We start from the raw sequence: 15,477 nt of genomic DNA, 5'->3' as shown, positions 1-15,477 counted from the left end.
CTGAAGCCTAAACTTTGTTTACAAATTTTAAACAATGCATGTTTTGATAATCATTCTGAATCTGATCTCTAACAAAATTCCTTGTCAAAAAATGCAATTATTTCAGCTTTTTGCTAAAAAATTCATTTTTAAAGAAAAATACCCATATTTAAGAATATATAAGCAGAGAAAAAATATAGATAGGATGAAATGTCCCTCCCCCTGTTTTTTTTTTTTGTTTTGTTTGTCTGTTTATTGTTTGTTTGAAAACAGAGTGTCTGTTATTTCATTTGATATATTTGTATGTTTATATATTTTTAGAAGAAAATTTTCCTGGAAGGCATTTTGTGAAACTTGTGAAAATCAAAAAAATGCTGGTGGGCAACTTTAGAGTTAATGACAATGAAAAGATTATTAGTGAGTATTGAAATGCCTTATTTTCACAAATTTCACTTTAGTCATTTCATTGCTTTTGAGGAAAAAACTAATAATAATAAAAAAATCCACTTCTTTGGACAAGGCAGTAAACAGTTGCAAAATCACAAAATATTAGTGATGCACCGATGTATCGGCCGCCGATATTTATCGGCCGATTTTTGATGAATTTGAAACCATCGGCATATCGGCAATAGCACGAAAAAAGGCAGATACTGCTTGTTTATTAATTAAATGCATAAAGAAATCCATTATATGTTAAAATTTGTTAATTTTGTTAATAAAATAAATGCTGAATGGCAAAAACCACCTTTGAAGGTTGTCATGTTGTCTTATTATATTTGTTTAAGCTTAATTTGTGCCTCTCTTATTATGTTGGTCAGTTGAATGTTAATTAGATCAAATCCATGTTCAGTAAAAATAATTTGATGCAGAAATAAACTAGCTAATAGACCAACTATATAGTATTGTATACAAGTGTTTAATATCGGTATCGGCATCGGCCAGAAGTTGTCTGTTTAAATCGGTATCGGCCCAAAAAATTCCTATCGGTGCATCCCTACAAAATATGCAACTAGAAACATTGTAAATAATCAAAGCCACATTGTAAAAATTAAGAAACTGGACCACACATTAGGTAAAGTTGTGTTCTATGTGTCTGCCACAAACAAGTTGTATTTAGGAACTACTCACAATGGAATCAAGCTTGAATTTGATCCACAATACTTTTGCACATCATCCTTCATGTAATTAATTTTTCGTGCCTTTAGAGGAAGTGCACAAAGTTGATGTTGGCTGACAACAATGCAGTATATGGCACGAGGCAAGGATAAAGTGGATTTAAAGCGTAGATATTTGATGAACATGTATCACATGCCAAGAACATTCAGGTATGAGGTGGCGTTTAGTGGCTATTGCATCTGTGATCTTCATATATAAATTTTTTTTATCATAAACCATTTCATAACTTGTACAACAGTTAGGCCGTCTACATGTTACTACATGTTTTTAAGAAACGCTGAACTGCAATGTTTAGGACAGATTCATGTCATAATACCTTTGTACACTTTACTGCCTCTACAAGTGACAAACGAGTAAAAAGTGACAGATAAAAAAACTAAAAACAACATTAATGCATCACAGGTAATCGTAGGACAATGATATTTCTGTGTGTCCTGCCATGACATAAGTGTGTAGAGATGCTAGGATGCTGCCAACCTAGTATGAACAATAACAGCCTGCGGCAACTTCATGAGCCCGCGCCAGCATCTGCATTAATGCCACAGAGATGCATTATAGCCTGCAATCTGCTGCAGGGAAAACATGGCAACAGTCAAGTACGGCACTCTCAGTCGAAAGCCTCACATAAAAACCTTGTGTAGTATAAGCAAACACGTACTGGCTCCCTTGCTGACTGGCCAAGCAGGCTGCTTTAAACTGATATTAACGGAGATACATGCAGCGAACATCTGGCGTTTGTGGAGCAAAGTGCGGGAAGCAATTGCCCAGGTTTGCTTTTCCCATTCATTCCATGTTTTTATTTGTGTAGCATGTTTGACGATCACTGATAAAGAAAAATGCCACTATTACACCTTATGCTTATCACACACAAACACGCAAAGCATCCATTTATGACGTTCCAAAATAATCTACATGGCACCAGCCCTTTGTGATCAAGCAATTACAGGAGCCACGAGTGTCAGTGCATCTGGCCGTACAGGTGATGGATCACTTATGGCTATTATACCAACGGCTGCTTCCCATTAACAAGGGTCATTTGCTGTGGGTCACCATGACTCACTGCTGAAAGAGTTAATCGACACCTTCTGCTGTAATTTGACAGAGCCAGTAATTGAAGTGCACTTTATATCAAGTGCCAGTGATGCAGAAAGAGAAAATGGTTCGCATCAGAATTTGCATAGACGTACAACCCAACCGGTTCTTTAGCACTGATGACAATTTTATACCGTGATAGAAATAAAAACATGAAATCTCTGCTGTTTCTCTGCCCACTCCTGTTAGAATACTAATTATTAGATACTTCTAATACAATGACTATTTAGCAGGTATACATGTCTTAATGCATTATAAGCAGAAATGTACTGACCTCATTTTTAGGCTCTGCACATTAGAGTGATCACAAAATGAAATATTTACCCAATAGTTCCCATTTACATCAATTCAAAAAACCATTCACTGAAACAAAGCTCCAAAGATAGTTTGTCCCATCTTTATTGAAAGTGTACATATTTGTAGACGAAATGTAACATACATTTAGAATTTGGTGCTTATTTGACCGAGAAAAGGGGTGTTTTTAGTCTCACCCCCTCAACAAAGATATTGGACTTCCTGCTTTCAATGATGCAAAATGATGATTTTTACATCATTGAAAGAAGGAAGTGCAACACTGAAATCTGTATTTCTCCTGTCTCAGCGGCAACTGAGGAAATGATGCATGACCATTCAAAAACATGTCTGGGGTTCTAACTATACAAAGCTTTATGCAAATGGGTGAATTGTCCCTTTAAGAATACAAAAAAAAATAAAACCATGTCTGCATTTGTGATTGTAGAAACAACAAGCGCCACTCTACACTGCTCAAAACTCACATTTGAAGTGTCAGTAAAAATATTTATAATATAAAAACATAGGTCACTTACAGGCCGTGAGTCAAAAGTGGGCAGATTTATGATAATGTGCATTGAGTCCACATCGACTCATTACGGAAGAATCCTCGTGTTCATTGTAGTCTAAGAAAATAAATTTCAGGAGGAGATGATAACTCGCGTCATCATAGACTTTGAGATTTGTAACTCTGCATATCGTTAACATGTACTAACACACACTTACACACAAAAAAAGACAAACCATGAAAAAGAAAATAGGGGCTCTTTAAAGTAATTGCCAGATTGGCAGTTTATTTTTAACAATGTCTTTAATCATTTTAGTCTGATCTTAACAGTTTGCACTGCACATTTCAGTGCTTCTAGTTTTGTGATGCTGTCAAGCAATTACGCATTGCAAAGAAGCTTTTATTGAAAGATGGAGCAGTTCAAACTAGAATAAACCTTCAGCCGGTGCCCAGCACAGCACTGGTACTCATTTCACATACGCACGCATCAAGTCCATATTATACGTTAGACAAAACCAGGGTTTCCTGCAGCACTTTTCAGTTCGGGCGGCCCGCCTAAGCTGGGAAACCCTACCGCCTTAACTAGGTCGTTAAAAAAAAAAAAAAAAAAAACATTTGCTGCAAAAAAGGCCGTCAAGTGCATCTCGGTGAATAATTGTTGAGCGCACTGCTCACGTTATTCATGTGCATTATTTACATGCTATAGTAGTTACACTCCTTTAAGATAATGTAATTAATAGTGGGAAATAATCAGTTTTTACAATCTTCGCGCTATCTATCATCATTCGCCAGACGTTCTACAACATCTGCTTCAGTTTGTGTTTATTAACCATTTAGTTTCAATTCATCACGCAGCTAATCCTATTAGAGGTATCTGTTAAAAACCTTTAATTCATTAATAATGTAGTATGTATTCATTTTCTGTCATAGTTTTTCAAAATTAAGTTTTATTTGAGTGTTTTAAATACAAATATTTTAATTTTCATCATAACGCGTACCCACGCCCCTTTGATTGCCACGCCCCCAACCAATCCTACCACCTTAACTAACAAATTTTCTGCGGAAACTCTGAAAAACTATATAAACAATTACAAAATTATGACCTATTACTCCCAATCGGGGTGTTTATTAATAGATGGCATGCTTTGACATTAATGAGTTTTCCATGTAGAATCCAAAGGGGGGGGGGGAGTGTGATACCTTTATTGGTTAATGTAGCTTAGTTGTTAGACCATTGTGATCACGACGCAAAGGTCATGGGCTTTGACATCCAGGGAACACATATACTGATGTATAGCATACATGCACTGCAGTTCGATTTGGATAAGACCGTCTGCTAAATGCATAAATGTAAATTAAAGGGATAGTTCAGCTCATGTTGTTCCAAACCTGCATGAATTTCTTTTTTCTGATGAACACAAAAGAAAATATTTTCAGAAATGATGGTAAGCACACAGCTGGTTATAACCATTGACTTCCATAGTAGGAAAACAAATATTATGGATGTTTTGTGATAAATGATGAAAAAGATATTATGATAAATGATGGGAAGCACACAGTTGACGGTGCCCATTGTATTCCATCATATTGTTTGTCCTACTGTGAGTCTCATGGTTACCATCATTTATCAAAATATCTTCTTTTGTGTCAGAAAAAAAGAAATTCATGCAGGTTTAGAACAACACGAGGAGGATAGGATGATGACAGAATTTTTTATTTTTGGGTGAATTATCCCTTTAAAAATATACTTTTTTTGACTTGCTCAAGTGTCTGGTTTACAACTCGAAGGCAAGCTATTGTCTTTGAGAAAAATATTCCCTCTCAAGAGCCAAGAAAGATTTTGTTTCTGGTGCTTTAGCTGTCAAAGAGGTGATAAGGCGGCCACATTGGGTTTTGCAGCAATACAGTACTTTGGACATCTTTATACAGTAAAACCATGGGCCCCAGAATGACACTTCAAAGCAGATTACACCACAGTGGGGCACATGTGTCAAGTAGTCTGGCCTTCAGTTGAAATGAAAGGCCAGCAGAGCCTTCAATCTCAAACCTGCCAGCACAATAGAAAGGACATTACATGCCAAACCAATAAAATCCATCCTCCACTTGTTTTTTATTGAAGCTAATTTATACCACAGCGATGCACCGCTGTTCGTAGGGGCGGTCGATCTGCATAATGAATAATCAGCTAATGCAGGGAGGAGATCCAAGCCACCCAACATTGCTGCACATTCCAGCATGTTAATTCCCTGCTGACGTCACACGACAAGTTAGGTAGGCATCAAATAAAAATGCATTGATTTTAGTTTTGCACTTGTTTCTTAATGCAATAAACAGATCTAAGGCTGGCACAGAAATTGCTATATTTGAATCAACGCCTCAATATTCTTTGTGGTATAACCGCCCTCTGGGTGTAATCCTAAATGCTTCGTTGGTTAGATGAATTTTATACCCATTACGATTTACCAAGGAAAAAAGTCTTTGCACACAAAGCTCATAAATGCACTTGCAAAACCTTCTGAATTGAATTATCCCACACAAGGGTAGAACTGCTTAAGGCGGGACATTGGGAATGAAATACAAAGCGGTCCTGACAACCGCAAAGAAATAAAGCGCCCATATATTTATCTCCTCTTCTTACGGCTGTCCAGATCTCCCCACCCACTGCCATCAGCTTATTCACCTCAATCAGAGAAATGCAACCTGCTATTCTGTATTAAGACAACTTGAGTAAAACACATCCTTGTGCTTCTCTTCATTCAGAAGTGTCCTTTACTGTTTACGGTGGATTTAGTGTTTTAATCTGTAGGAGACTTTCAATTGTCAAACACATGAGCGCAATAAATCTAAACGGGTTTCAAAAGATAGCATTCGGTTCTGGGCTCAACACAGTGAATGCTTTGTTCAGATTTAAAAGTGTGCTTGATATTTATCTTTTAGCTTGCAACATTAGTGTCAAGCCACCTTTGTTCTCTGTGCCAGCAATAAACAGTCATGCTCCCATCAATATCTGGGGACAACTAAGAAACCCTTCCATATCACAGCACCTGACATAATCTGACATGATGGAGAGAGCAAGAGAGGGATAAAGGGAAAAGAGAAATGAGAAAACATAATGGAAAGGGGAAAAAAGGAAAAACTATGCCTTTAAGGATTCTGATTGCTTGGACTTGTTCAATGTTAATATCAACTGGCAGAGGAAGGATTACAGGCCAGAAACGTATAGCGGGTAAGAACACAGACTCAGACATGAACACTTTGTAAGTGCCAAGTTACATTATATATACTTAAGGTGTGTTCTTGTGTAACAAACCTCAGTATTCAAAACAGTGATAGAGTTATCAAATGTCTGTCCCATTAACTTTAGTGTTTGGTGAAATACAACCATATTGGCAGCCTAACTTGCTTTACTTAAGCAAAAATAGAAAGCTGAATGCATTTATGAATTGCATTCTGAGACATTTCAGAATGCAACAATGTGTGAAATCGAACTTGCATGCTTATACATACACAACATACTTTTGCAAAAAAAATAATAACAACAATAATTTCAGAGACAAGTTAAAATACAGTCAGCAGTAAGATTCTGCATGTTTTCTTGGTAGTGACACTTATAGCAGATGAATTTACCCTAAGCAATATAATTCTTTATCTGCCTAATGCCATTTTGTTGTGTGAAACTATATAAAGTTTTGAAAAACTTAACATCATTTATATTCTTCACATAAACTCCTCCTAAATAACACAACAAGGTAAATATAGTCATTCCACATGAGTGGTGACAGGACATCAAGGCAAACAGATAGGAGCTTGTTATTGATGTTCAGTACACCTCAGTGAGCTTGTTAAGGTGAGTGTAAAATAAATGCTTTTCTACAGAAAGAGGTTGTCATGCATTATTAATTAGAAAATTTGATAATTGACCCATAGGGTTGCGAGTTTTGGATTATCCAAAGGAAATTTTCAATCTTAATTGAAAATGACTATTAGGAGATTTAAATAAATTGGTTTTGATGCAACCCATTTCGATCCAGTTTGTAATTCTTTAAGATTATTAAACTTGGCTTAATTTGGAAATATATCTGGTAACTTTATTTAACATTTAATTTTGTTACATTTTATTTGGATGCATAAGAAAAGTGTTGTAGGGATTGTGGTCAGTGTTGTAAATGGTCAACATGTTTTTCATCATCATATATAAGCATTTATGCAAAATACAGAAACCAATTTTGTCTCATAATTCATATAAGATACATATATGATGAAGTAAATTCCGGTGGAACGTTTAGGGATGACTGTCAAAACTTTTTAAGTTAATAAATTGATGATAACAAGGTTATTATATCAATTACAATTTTAGATATATACTTGCATTTAACAACCAAGTAACCTGAAATAAACAGTAGATTTTCTTGCGTACAGTATAAAACAGGACAAACGAGTTAAACTTACCAATTACCAAGAAGGCAAGCGCGTGTCTCCAGTACACAGATGCCATGACGTCTTATGTCAGTCAGAAGAAGCAGAAGTTTGCGAAGACTTGAGCTCGTTTCAGAATCGATTAAACGACGCTATTCTCTCACAGCTCGACACATCTTCACTTCTGGCAGGTAATTACGCGCACAGTTTCATTCACCTTAAAGCCGAATTCCCATTGAAGACACATGAGGAAGTACTCCCCAGCTCCCCTGTCACCATGCCCTGTTTATAGGGTAAAGAAGCGTCGCCAATAAAACCTTAATAACTGTGAAATATCCCCTGTGAAGCGTGCCTGAGCTCGGCAGCACGCGCTGTCTGAAGTGGCTGTTGTAGAGTCGCGCGCTTCGCTCCAGCGCACAACTGCTGTGGAAATAGTTAATCCAGCGAGGGAGGGTTCATGCCTCATCAACTTGTACTGGCTAATAATAAACGTGAAAATTCATCAGGGAAGGGGACATTACAGCCAGAAAAAATAGAATTAAAATTATTTACAGGTAATTTTAAAGAGACTCCAAGAGTAGTGTACTATTTTGATGAGATATAAATAAACCATAATCATATTCATATAAAACATTTAATATCAACATCATATAAAAGAAAACACGCTTTTATATCCAACCATGTAAAATAATTCAACTTACCCGAAACAAATATTGAAAGATACATACAGATATCTCCATATTAAATGAAAGGTAATATCGAGCAGAGCCGAATGACGTTTGGCGCCATCTGTGGTAAAGAGCTGTATTACAATTCATTTGATTTATTTGCTTCATTACTTTAGTGACATTACAGATGAGCAATAGTTCATTAAGCTGTGAGAAATCAGCATTATTTCTGCTATTAAAGGGCGAGAATAACTAATATGTTACTAATGTTTGGATTTTATAAATATAAGAATGTCATACAAAAAACACAACTCCAAAATAAAGCACAAGTTCAGTTATTAGTTCTCCTTTTTAAAATAGTAATAATATTTTTTTTCTTAATTTAGTTCCCACCAAACCTAAAAGTTGATGTTCTTGCCTTGGGATCATAGCACAAGTTTGCTGTACCTCTATGGCAGGAGTGGGGAACCCTGGGTCCTGGAGGGCCACTGTCCTGCAGAGTTTAGTTCCAACCCTAACCAAACACACCTGAATTTCAATTCCAAGTAATCCTGAAGATTTTTCAGGTGTGTTTAATTAGGGTTGGAACTAAACTCTGCAGGACAATGGCCCTCCAAGACCAGGGTTCCCCACCCCTGCTCTATGGGGATCAACCATAGACCCATATCGCCACCTGGTGGTTTACTGGAAACCCCAGCCACACCGCAAGGGAAGAGAGGGAGTGAAGAAAATAGACAATTAAATTTTTTTTACAAATAAACTGTATTTTCATAACAGTGAAATATTTTTTTTCCATCCCCTCATTACTCACTCTCACTGTGTGAAGTCTCCCTTACAGTATATGCTTATGGTCGATGTTTGACTGATGAACACATCCTTGAGAATGTTAAGAGAATGACTGCAGCTTTACCAGATTTAATCAATCAAAAGGAGAAGTACGGTTATAACCATCTACTACTGTGTCACTCCAGAAACTGGTAACTGCATTTAACCACTTTAACATTAAATCTTACATAATGTATAATTTTAACATGCAATGATTTCATTACATATACATTGCCTCAGAAGTCTGTTTGGAAAATAAGTCACTTCCTTTTTCACAGCTTGATGACTTGTGTCACGTCTGGCCAGATCCATTATAGTCTAAATTTTAGGTCCGAATAAAATGCTTATTATAAGATGCATTGTAAGATGCATAGCATAAGGACATGTTGGCATTTCTTGCATGTTATATTTGATTACATTACATATCAAGTAAAAATCTTACAAATCAAAAATCTAATAAAATGTCCAGCACAAAAAAGCACTAAAGTTTTAAAAGCATTGTTAAAATACATTTTACTTATAGAGAGCCTCACATATGAAATGACAGAAAGATTACAGTGAGTATACATAAGAGATTGTTGTATCGTCTACAGATGACATAAATTTATAAATCTAAAAAGTGAGAATGAAAACAGTGATAAGCATATCAAAAAATTCCAGCTACGGATGCACTTTCAGACATTCAGTTCAGTTGAAACCAGTGTAGATCATTTAAACAACTTTCAGGATGTCTAACCATTCACATAAACATGATTGTATAAAAGTTGGTGTTGGGCCTCCAAACATAATCCACAGAAATCTAAGATATTTTCATTTTATCCCAGTGATTTCTGATCCAGTGAATATACCAATGCAGTCTTTAGTATAGTGATAAATAGCAGCAAATGCTTGTGAAATGCGAGGGAGGAAGGGTCCAAAGGCCTCTCTTTTCCAGTAACTGCTGGCATAAACTGTAATGTTTAAATCCATTGTGTTATAATGAAAACCCTTAGTATGTCTACATTATCCAAGCTTTCGGTTTTCATAATGTATAAGCCAGAAGTTAACAAGAGGTCTCAGCTGCTCCTGTGTCTTACATAACATCCATAACAGCATTAATAAACAGTGTAAAAGAACACATACTGTAAAAGCTGCTATTACATACTATACAAAACATCCAGTGAATAACTCCCGATGTAGATGCAAATTACATTCAAATAAAATTCTATGTTGTAAAATTTTCATCATAAACAGCATACATTTAGCACAGCTATATGACAATTTAAATGTTAAAATGAATCACTAAAATAAGGCAGGCCATAACTACAAAGTCTGAATAAAAACAGAACTGATAGAAGACAGACACTTGGCTCAGTGACTTCATAACTGCATGTTCCCCAATGCTACACAATAATATAAACAACAGTGCAGTTTAAAGTACAGTACTTAATACTGAATGCAACTGTGTGTCATCACAATGAAAGCAGAGCACAAAAAAAAGGCAAAGACAAAACCAAAAGTACTGTACGAAGTCATTGATGCACTGTGGATTCACAAGCTTCTCACCGTTGTCCAATCAGGCAGCATCTAAACAGGAAGTTGACAGGAAGTGGTAGAGAAACACTATTTCATGATGATCAAACATTTAAAAATCGCAACATCTGATAACATCTCGCAGAGATACAAATGCTGGTGCTACTTGGGAATCAGAACTTAAAAGAGCTATAAAAGAAATAAAAGCAATGTGGCTGGCCCCATGCCTGCTGTTAGCCCTTTAAAACTATTCTGAAACTGTAAGTGTAAATGTCACGACCTACAGGGTCAGGACACCATCTGTTCAAAGTCAGTGTTGTTGAAGATCGAGTTGATGCATCCCCGGGTCCAGTTGTTCGTGCCTGTACTATAAGGGTGCTGGAATGTGTCTAACTGGAATGTAGTAGAGAGAGAAAAAAATACGGATGGTCTGGTGACAGGTGTCGTTCTCAGAGTTCAGTGGTCAGCAGACCCTTAGGCTTGTGGTTGTCGTCCTTGGTTGGGATAGTGACAATACTGTCAATAACAAAGAAACCAATTCAGCAGTTAAACAAATTGGCTCTGAGAAACATTTAGGCAAACAAAGGTCTGATTAATCTAAAGAGGAAAATAAAGGGGACTGAAACAAACCTGGTTGCAATCACATTGTGAGTTTGAGAAATGTGGATGGGTGGAGAAATAGCAGACTCCTCTGAATGGTGAGATGGTGTCTTTGTTGTACAGTCAAGGAGGCCATTAGTAAAGGTGCCAGAGAGCTAGAGGAGAAAGAGGAGAGATAGCCAGCGGTCAGTTAAAACTAAACTATTAGAAAGACCACAAGTGATGATGTATACTACACTAAACTGTGTTGAGTCACATCCCACATCATTAATATTTAAATTATTTAATTATGTGAAACAAATGTTGAGTGGCATTGGTAATCAAACGGCAATTATACATTGTAGAAGTTATACTAAACGTCGTCATGGAGGTAAGTTTAAAAGTAAACTCACTATAGGTGGTGAGGCTGGAATGATCCATCGAGGAGTTATTGTGGGTTTAGGTGCAGTTACCTGTGTCAAATGAATCATGTATTCATCAAATACTTTAATGGAATGGTAAATAAAACAGCTGAGCTTATCTAGTCAAAAACTTACTAGAGGGATGGGGTCTGTGAAGTCTATTAGGTTTTCAGCATGAGAGGCTGTCAGCAGCTCAGGATCTTGAACTTTTACCTGCATTGTCAAAGCCACATACTTTAAAGGCTACTTTAAACTAGAAGAACATTCAGATTTGTATTACCACCAGGGCCTTCAAAATTTAATAAACCGCATACACAAGGGTCAGATATTTACTATAAAACCAAGTTTGAATGGAGTATGTATGTTAAGAAAACTGGAGAGGAAAAGGTAAACAGTCTTTGCTGCTGTTGTTACTGTGCCCTGAATGGTTATTGAGGCTTTGAATGACTTTCTGATCCATAGTTTGGCTCATGTCTCTTCTTCAATGTAAGAGTGTGAGTTTTTTCACTGGATTTATTTAAACACGACACTGCATGGTGTACTAACCCCCCTTTCAAACCATCACGTCACACTGTTATGATTTTTAGACACCAAAAAAGTACAAATTCATTCTATTTTCCCTTTAAATAAAAGGCATGTGTCAGTGAATAATGGCGTTATGTTAACAGCTGTTGTTGACTCATTACAGAGTGCCAGCAGCTTAACTGGCATTCAGCCACCCTTTGTTACCTTGGATGACTGGGTTTCATTCACTGGATCTGATGACAAAGGGGGCACAGAAGAAATGAAGTCGTCCGCCTTTGCTTCAAGGCTGTGGAGACAATAACAAATAGATCAATTGAATTCAGATGCACTACCAGTCAAAGATGCTGTGTTAACATAATGGTGATCGAGTTAAGCCAATAAAAATTTAATATGCAAATCCTTTCAGTTGTAATGAAGTATGGCAGAGTGAAAAACCTCTTGATCTGAAGTGCACAAAGATGAAGACACACAGGAAATCACAAGGTTAACCCTCAATAAAATCTTATAAAAGCCTCTTATGAAGTGCACACACAAACACACACACACACACACACACACACACACACACACACACACACACACGTTTGAGGGTGTGTGTGTGGAGCAGAGCAAAGTGGTCCTATAATGACAATGGATTATCATATTGAATTAATAATAATACTGATGTGCCTCTTTAAATATGATATTACCGTTTTAATTCATTTTGAGATTAAGGGAGAGTAAATGCTCTCTAAGCCATTTGATGTTTATTGTATAGACATTTAATTGTAGATTAGGGAGTTAATTGCGCAGACAGGCCCTTTTACATCAATACAAAATTAAAAAAATTCAATTACAATTTAGTTGGCATTATAAAAATGTGGAGCATACTTTTTTAAAATATCCACTCCATGCAACACATTCCAGTGATTATTTTACTATGGGAAAGTGGTATCATTAGACAAAGTGTATGCCTAAAAACCTCTTTTATGTGAAAATCCCTGTACTTTAACATTGTTTATTTAAAAAAAATTTTTTTATGGATTTTCGAGTTGCTAATGTGTGCATATAATTACCAACTGATAATACATTTTAATGCCAAAAGTCACTATAATCTTCTGATGTACAATGATTTAAGATGAGGAAAATCTTTAAGACATATTTTGTTGCCATGTCAGTGTAAACATCTGTAATAACTGTACAGCCAATACATCACATGAGAGCATGTGGTTTTATACAGTAAAATGTATTTCCAGGGTGAGCTGGTCACATGTCCCATCTGTGATTACAAGTTCCCCTAGATGGCAGCAGAGTGCTTTAAATGCAAATGTTAACATCTACTTCAGATGTCACAATGTTCATTACTGTATTTGAATCTGGTATTTTTTTGCCAGGCAAATATCAGGGTTCCAGGAAAGCATTAACAATGGAGGTATATTGGGCCACATACCAGTAATTAAAGGGGACATATCATGAAAATCCCATGTTTAAGTGCTCTAAGTGGGTCCCCAGAGCTTCTATCAACCCAGAAAATGTGAAAAAGATCAACCCAGTAACTTAGTTTTGGTAAACCATTCTCTGCAAGCATGTAAAAAAATAGGTAATTGAAATATGGCTCCCCTGTGATGTCAGAAGGGGATAATACTGCCCCATAATCTGCACAATCCAACCATGACACTGCCATTTAGTGCAGAGATCAGCTTATTTGCATTTTAAAGGACACACCCAAAATGACACATTTTTGCTCACACCTACAAAGTGGCAATTTTAACATCTGTGAGGCATTTTGAGCTAGAACTTCACATACGTACTCTGGGGACACCTTAAAAAAAGTCTTGTGAAATGTCCCCTTTAAATTATTATTGTAAGAGCTCCAACAAAAATACAAGATGCCCATTTTTTTTTTAGACCCTCCAGAGTGGTGACCTTATTTATCAATTTCTATGGTACTCAAATTATCCCACTGACTGTAAATCTAAAATACTGGCATTTGAGATTCCAGTGATGGACAAGTTTCTTCAATTCTGCATGACAAACACATTAAAAATAAATTTTTGTTACCGTTAGTACCACCATAGTGACCATGTGATCACATGCAGATGAAATAAAATCAACTCTTGATTCCCTAGGTCAAAGTGATGGGAGAGCCGGGTGGCCCCTTTAATCTGGGTGTGCCCCATTTAATGCCTGCCTGCTTGGGTTCCTCTGCTTCAGATACTCTCCCAGGAGGATTAGAGGCCTACAGATTTGCTCACATGGCACTACTGCCTTAAACCACAAACTCAACCAACAAAGCAATGTTTCTTGAGAAAATAATCTCTCATTGGACCTGAAACTATTTTGTTCTGGTTCTCGAACCAGGTGTTGAGAACTGTCTCACCTGCTGGTAGAGCAAGGCAGGCTGGGCTGTCTGAGTAGATCCCAGGACTCCTGTCGCTCTGCTCGCCCACTCACAGGCAGAGAGCTGGTACTTCCCATCCGCCCGCTATGACCTGTCAGTCTGATGAATATGAAACAGACAGAAATTACCATCTACCATTGACTCAGGTCATTATGTAAAATGATGACTTCAATTGTCAAACACAGACCTGCAGTGTGTGACTTGCTTTAAATAAAACTGTATCAAGGTTTTTTTTGCAGAATGTTCTTAAAATTATGTAAAATGATCTTTGTGAAAACAGTATATCACTAAAAGATGACTTTAGCCATCATAACATCAGTAAAAGACGTATAATACCTGGCTGCTGCCTCTTGCAGGTTGCAGTTCTTGTCTGCTGTCAATCCAAGCTCATCTCTAGTATCCTGAACAAAGGTATAACATTTCAAAACAAGGAATCTCCAGTCAAAGATGTTTTATAATAAAATTAAAATTCTATTTAATTTAATTCAGTACAATCATCGAAAGCTTTATTTTTTAAACGAAGACTATACGGACAATGTGGGAAAACTTTCAACATCTGCCAGCACAAAACTTTATGGACAATATCTTTTATGCCTGGCATGAACATGCAATGACACAGGTCAAAGAAGACACAAAGTGTGTTTAAAAAACAGATGTGAATGATAATTTGTGATAAGATCACCTAAGACAGGTGACAGTTCATACCAGGTGTCAATGGGGACTTAGGAGTAGTAAAATACCTTGAGCGCTGCCTCTGCCTGAGCCTTAAGGATGTTACTCTTGAGTTCATCAGGAGCTTTGAGCTGGTTCAAAACCGGACTGTTGCTCACGCTATTCAAACTCTTGTCTATCAGCTTCATCACATCTTCCTACATAGATTAACACAAGGCGCAAAGCATTAGGATCTACCATCTTCACCATCTTAGTTACATGGGATAAACACAATTTCCAAAAAGCTTTATTCTCAAAGTGTGTATGTGGTGTTCTGGATGGTTAAACTGACCTGGTTGTTCATGTTGAGGTTGATATTAGATCTGGCTGGAGCAGAGACTGGTGTACTTTCAATCTCCAGTTGCTTGAGCCGAGCTGCAGCCTCTGTAGATG

At 36.8% G+C, this 15,477-nt stretch overlaps 2 protein-coding genes across 3 annotated transcripts in view; both read right to left on the bottom strand.

The window, feature by feature from the left end:
• The window catches only part of ramp1 (receptor activity modifying protein 1), a 31,936-nt gene extending 24,036 nt beyond the window's left edge, over window positions 1-7,900 (bottom strand). Inside the window, exon 1 of the mRNA XM_065251663.2 lies at window positions 7,496-7,900. Coding sequence (XP_065107735.1) covers window positions 7,496-7,541 — 46 coding nt within the window. The 5' untranslated portion in view covers window positions 7,542-7,900. The remainder of the gene's footprint in view (window positions 1-7,495) is intronic.
• Window positions 7,901-9,452: 1,552 nt separating this feature from the next.
• epb41l5 (erythrocyte membrane protein band 4.1 like 5) overlaps window positions 9,453-15,477 on the bottom strand; it is a 32,984-nt gene continuing 26,959 nt past the window's right edge. For both annotated transcript variants that reach the window (XM_065251664.1, XM_065251666.1), the window contains exons 18-26: window positions 15,377-15,468; window positions 15,114-15,242; window positions 14,710-14,774; window positions 14,353-14,472; window positions 12,198-12,279; window positions 11,604-11,681; window positions 11,460-11,519; window positions 11,098-11,222; window positions 9,453-10,983 (exon numbers count right to left, since the gene is read on the bottom strand). In XM_065251664.1, the coding sequence (XP_065107736.1) occupies window positions 10,917-10,983; window positions 11,098-11,222; window positions 11,460-11,519; window positions 11,604-11,681; window positions 12,198-12,279; window positions 14,353-14,472; window positions 14,710-14,774; window positions 15,114-15,242; window positions 15,377-15,468 (818 nt within the window). In that variant the 3' untranslated portion in view covers window positions 9,453-10,916. The remainder of the gene's footprint in view (window positions 10,984-11,097; window positions 11,223-11,459; window positions 11,520-11,603; window positions 11,682-12,197; window positions 12,280-14,352; window positions 14,473-14,709; window positions 14,775-15,113; window positions 15,243-15,376; window positions 15,469-15,477) is intronic.

Source organism: Paramisgurnus dabryanus, chromosome 15 (assembly GCF_030506205.2).
Source record: "Paramisgurnus dabryanus chromosome 15, PD_genome_1.1, whole genome shotgun sequence".
NCBI lineage: Eukaryota > Metazoa > Chordata > Actinopteri > Cypriniformes > Cobitidae > Paramisgurnus > Paramisgurnus dabryanus.
The sequence above is the reverse complement of the archived record's forward strand: the minus strand, read 5'-3'. Positions and strand labels throughout refer to the sequence as shown.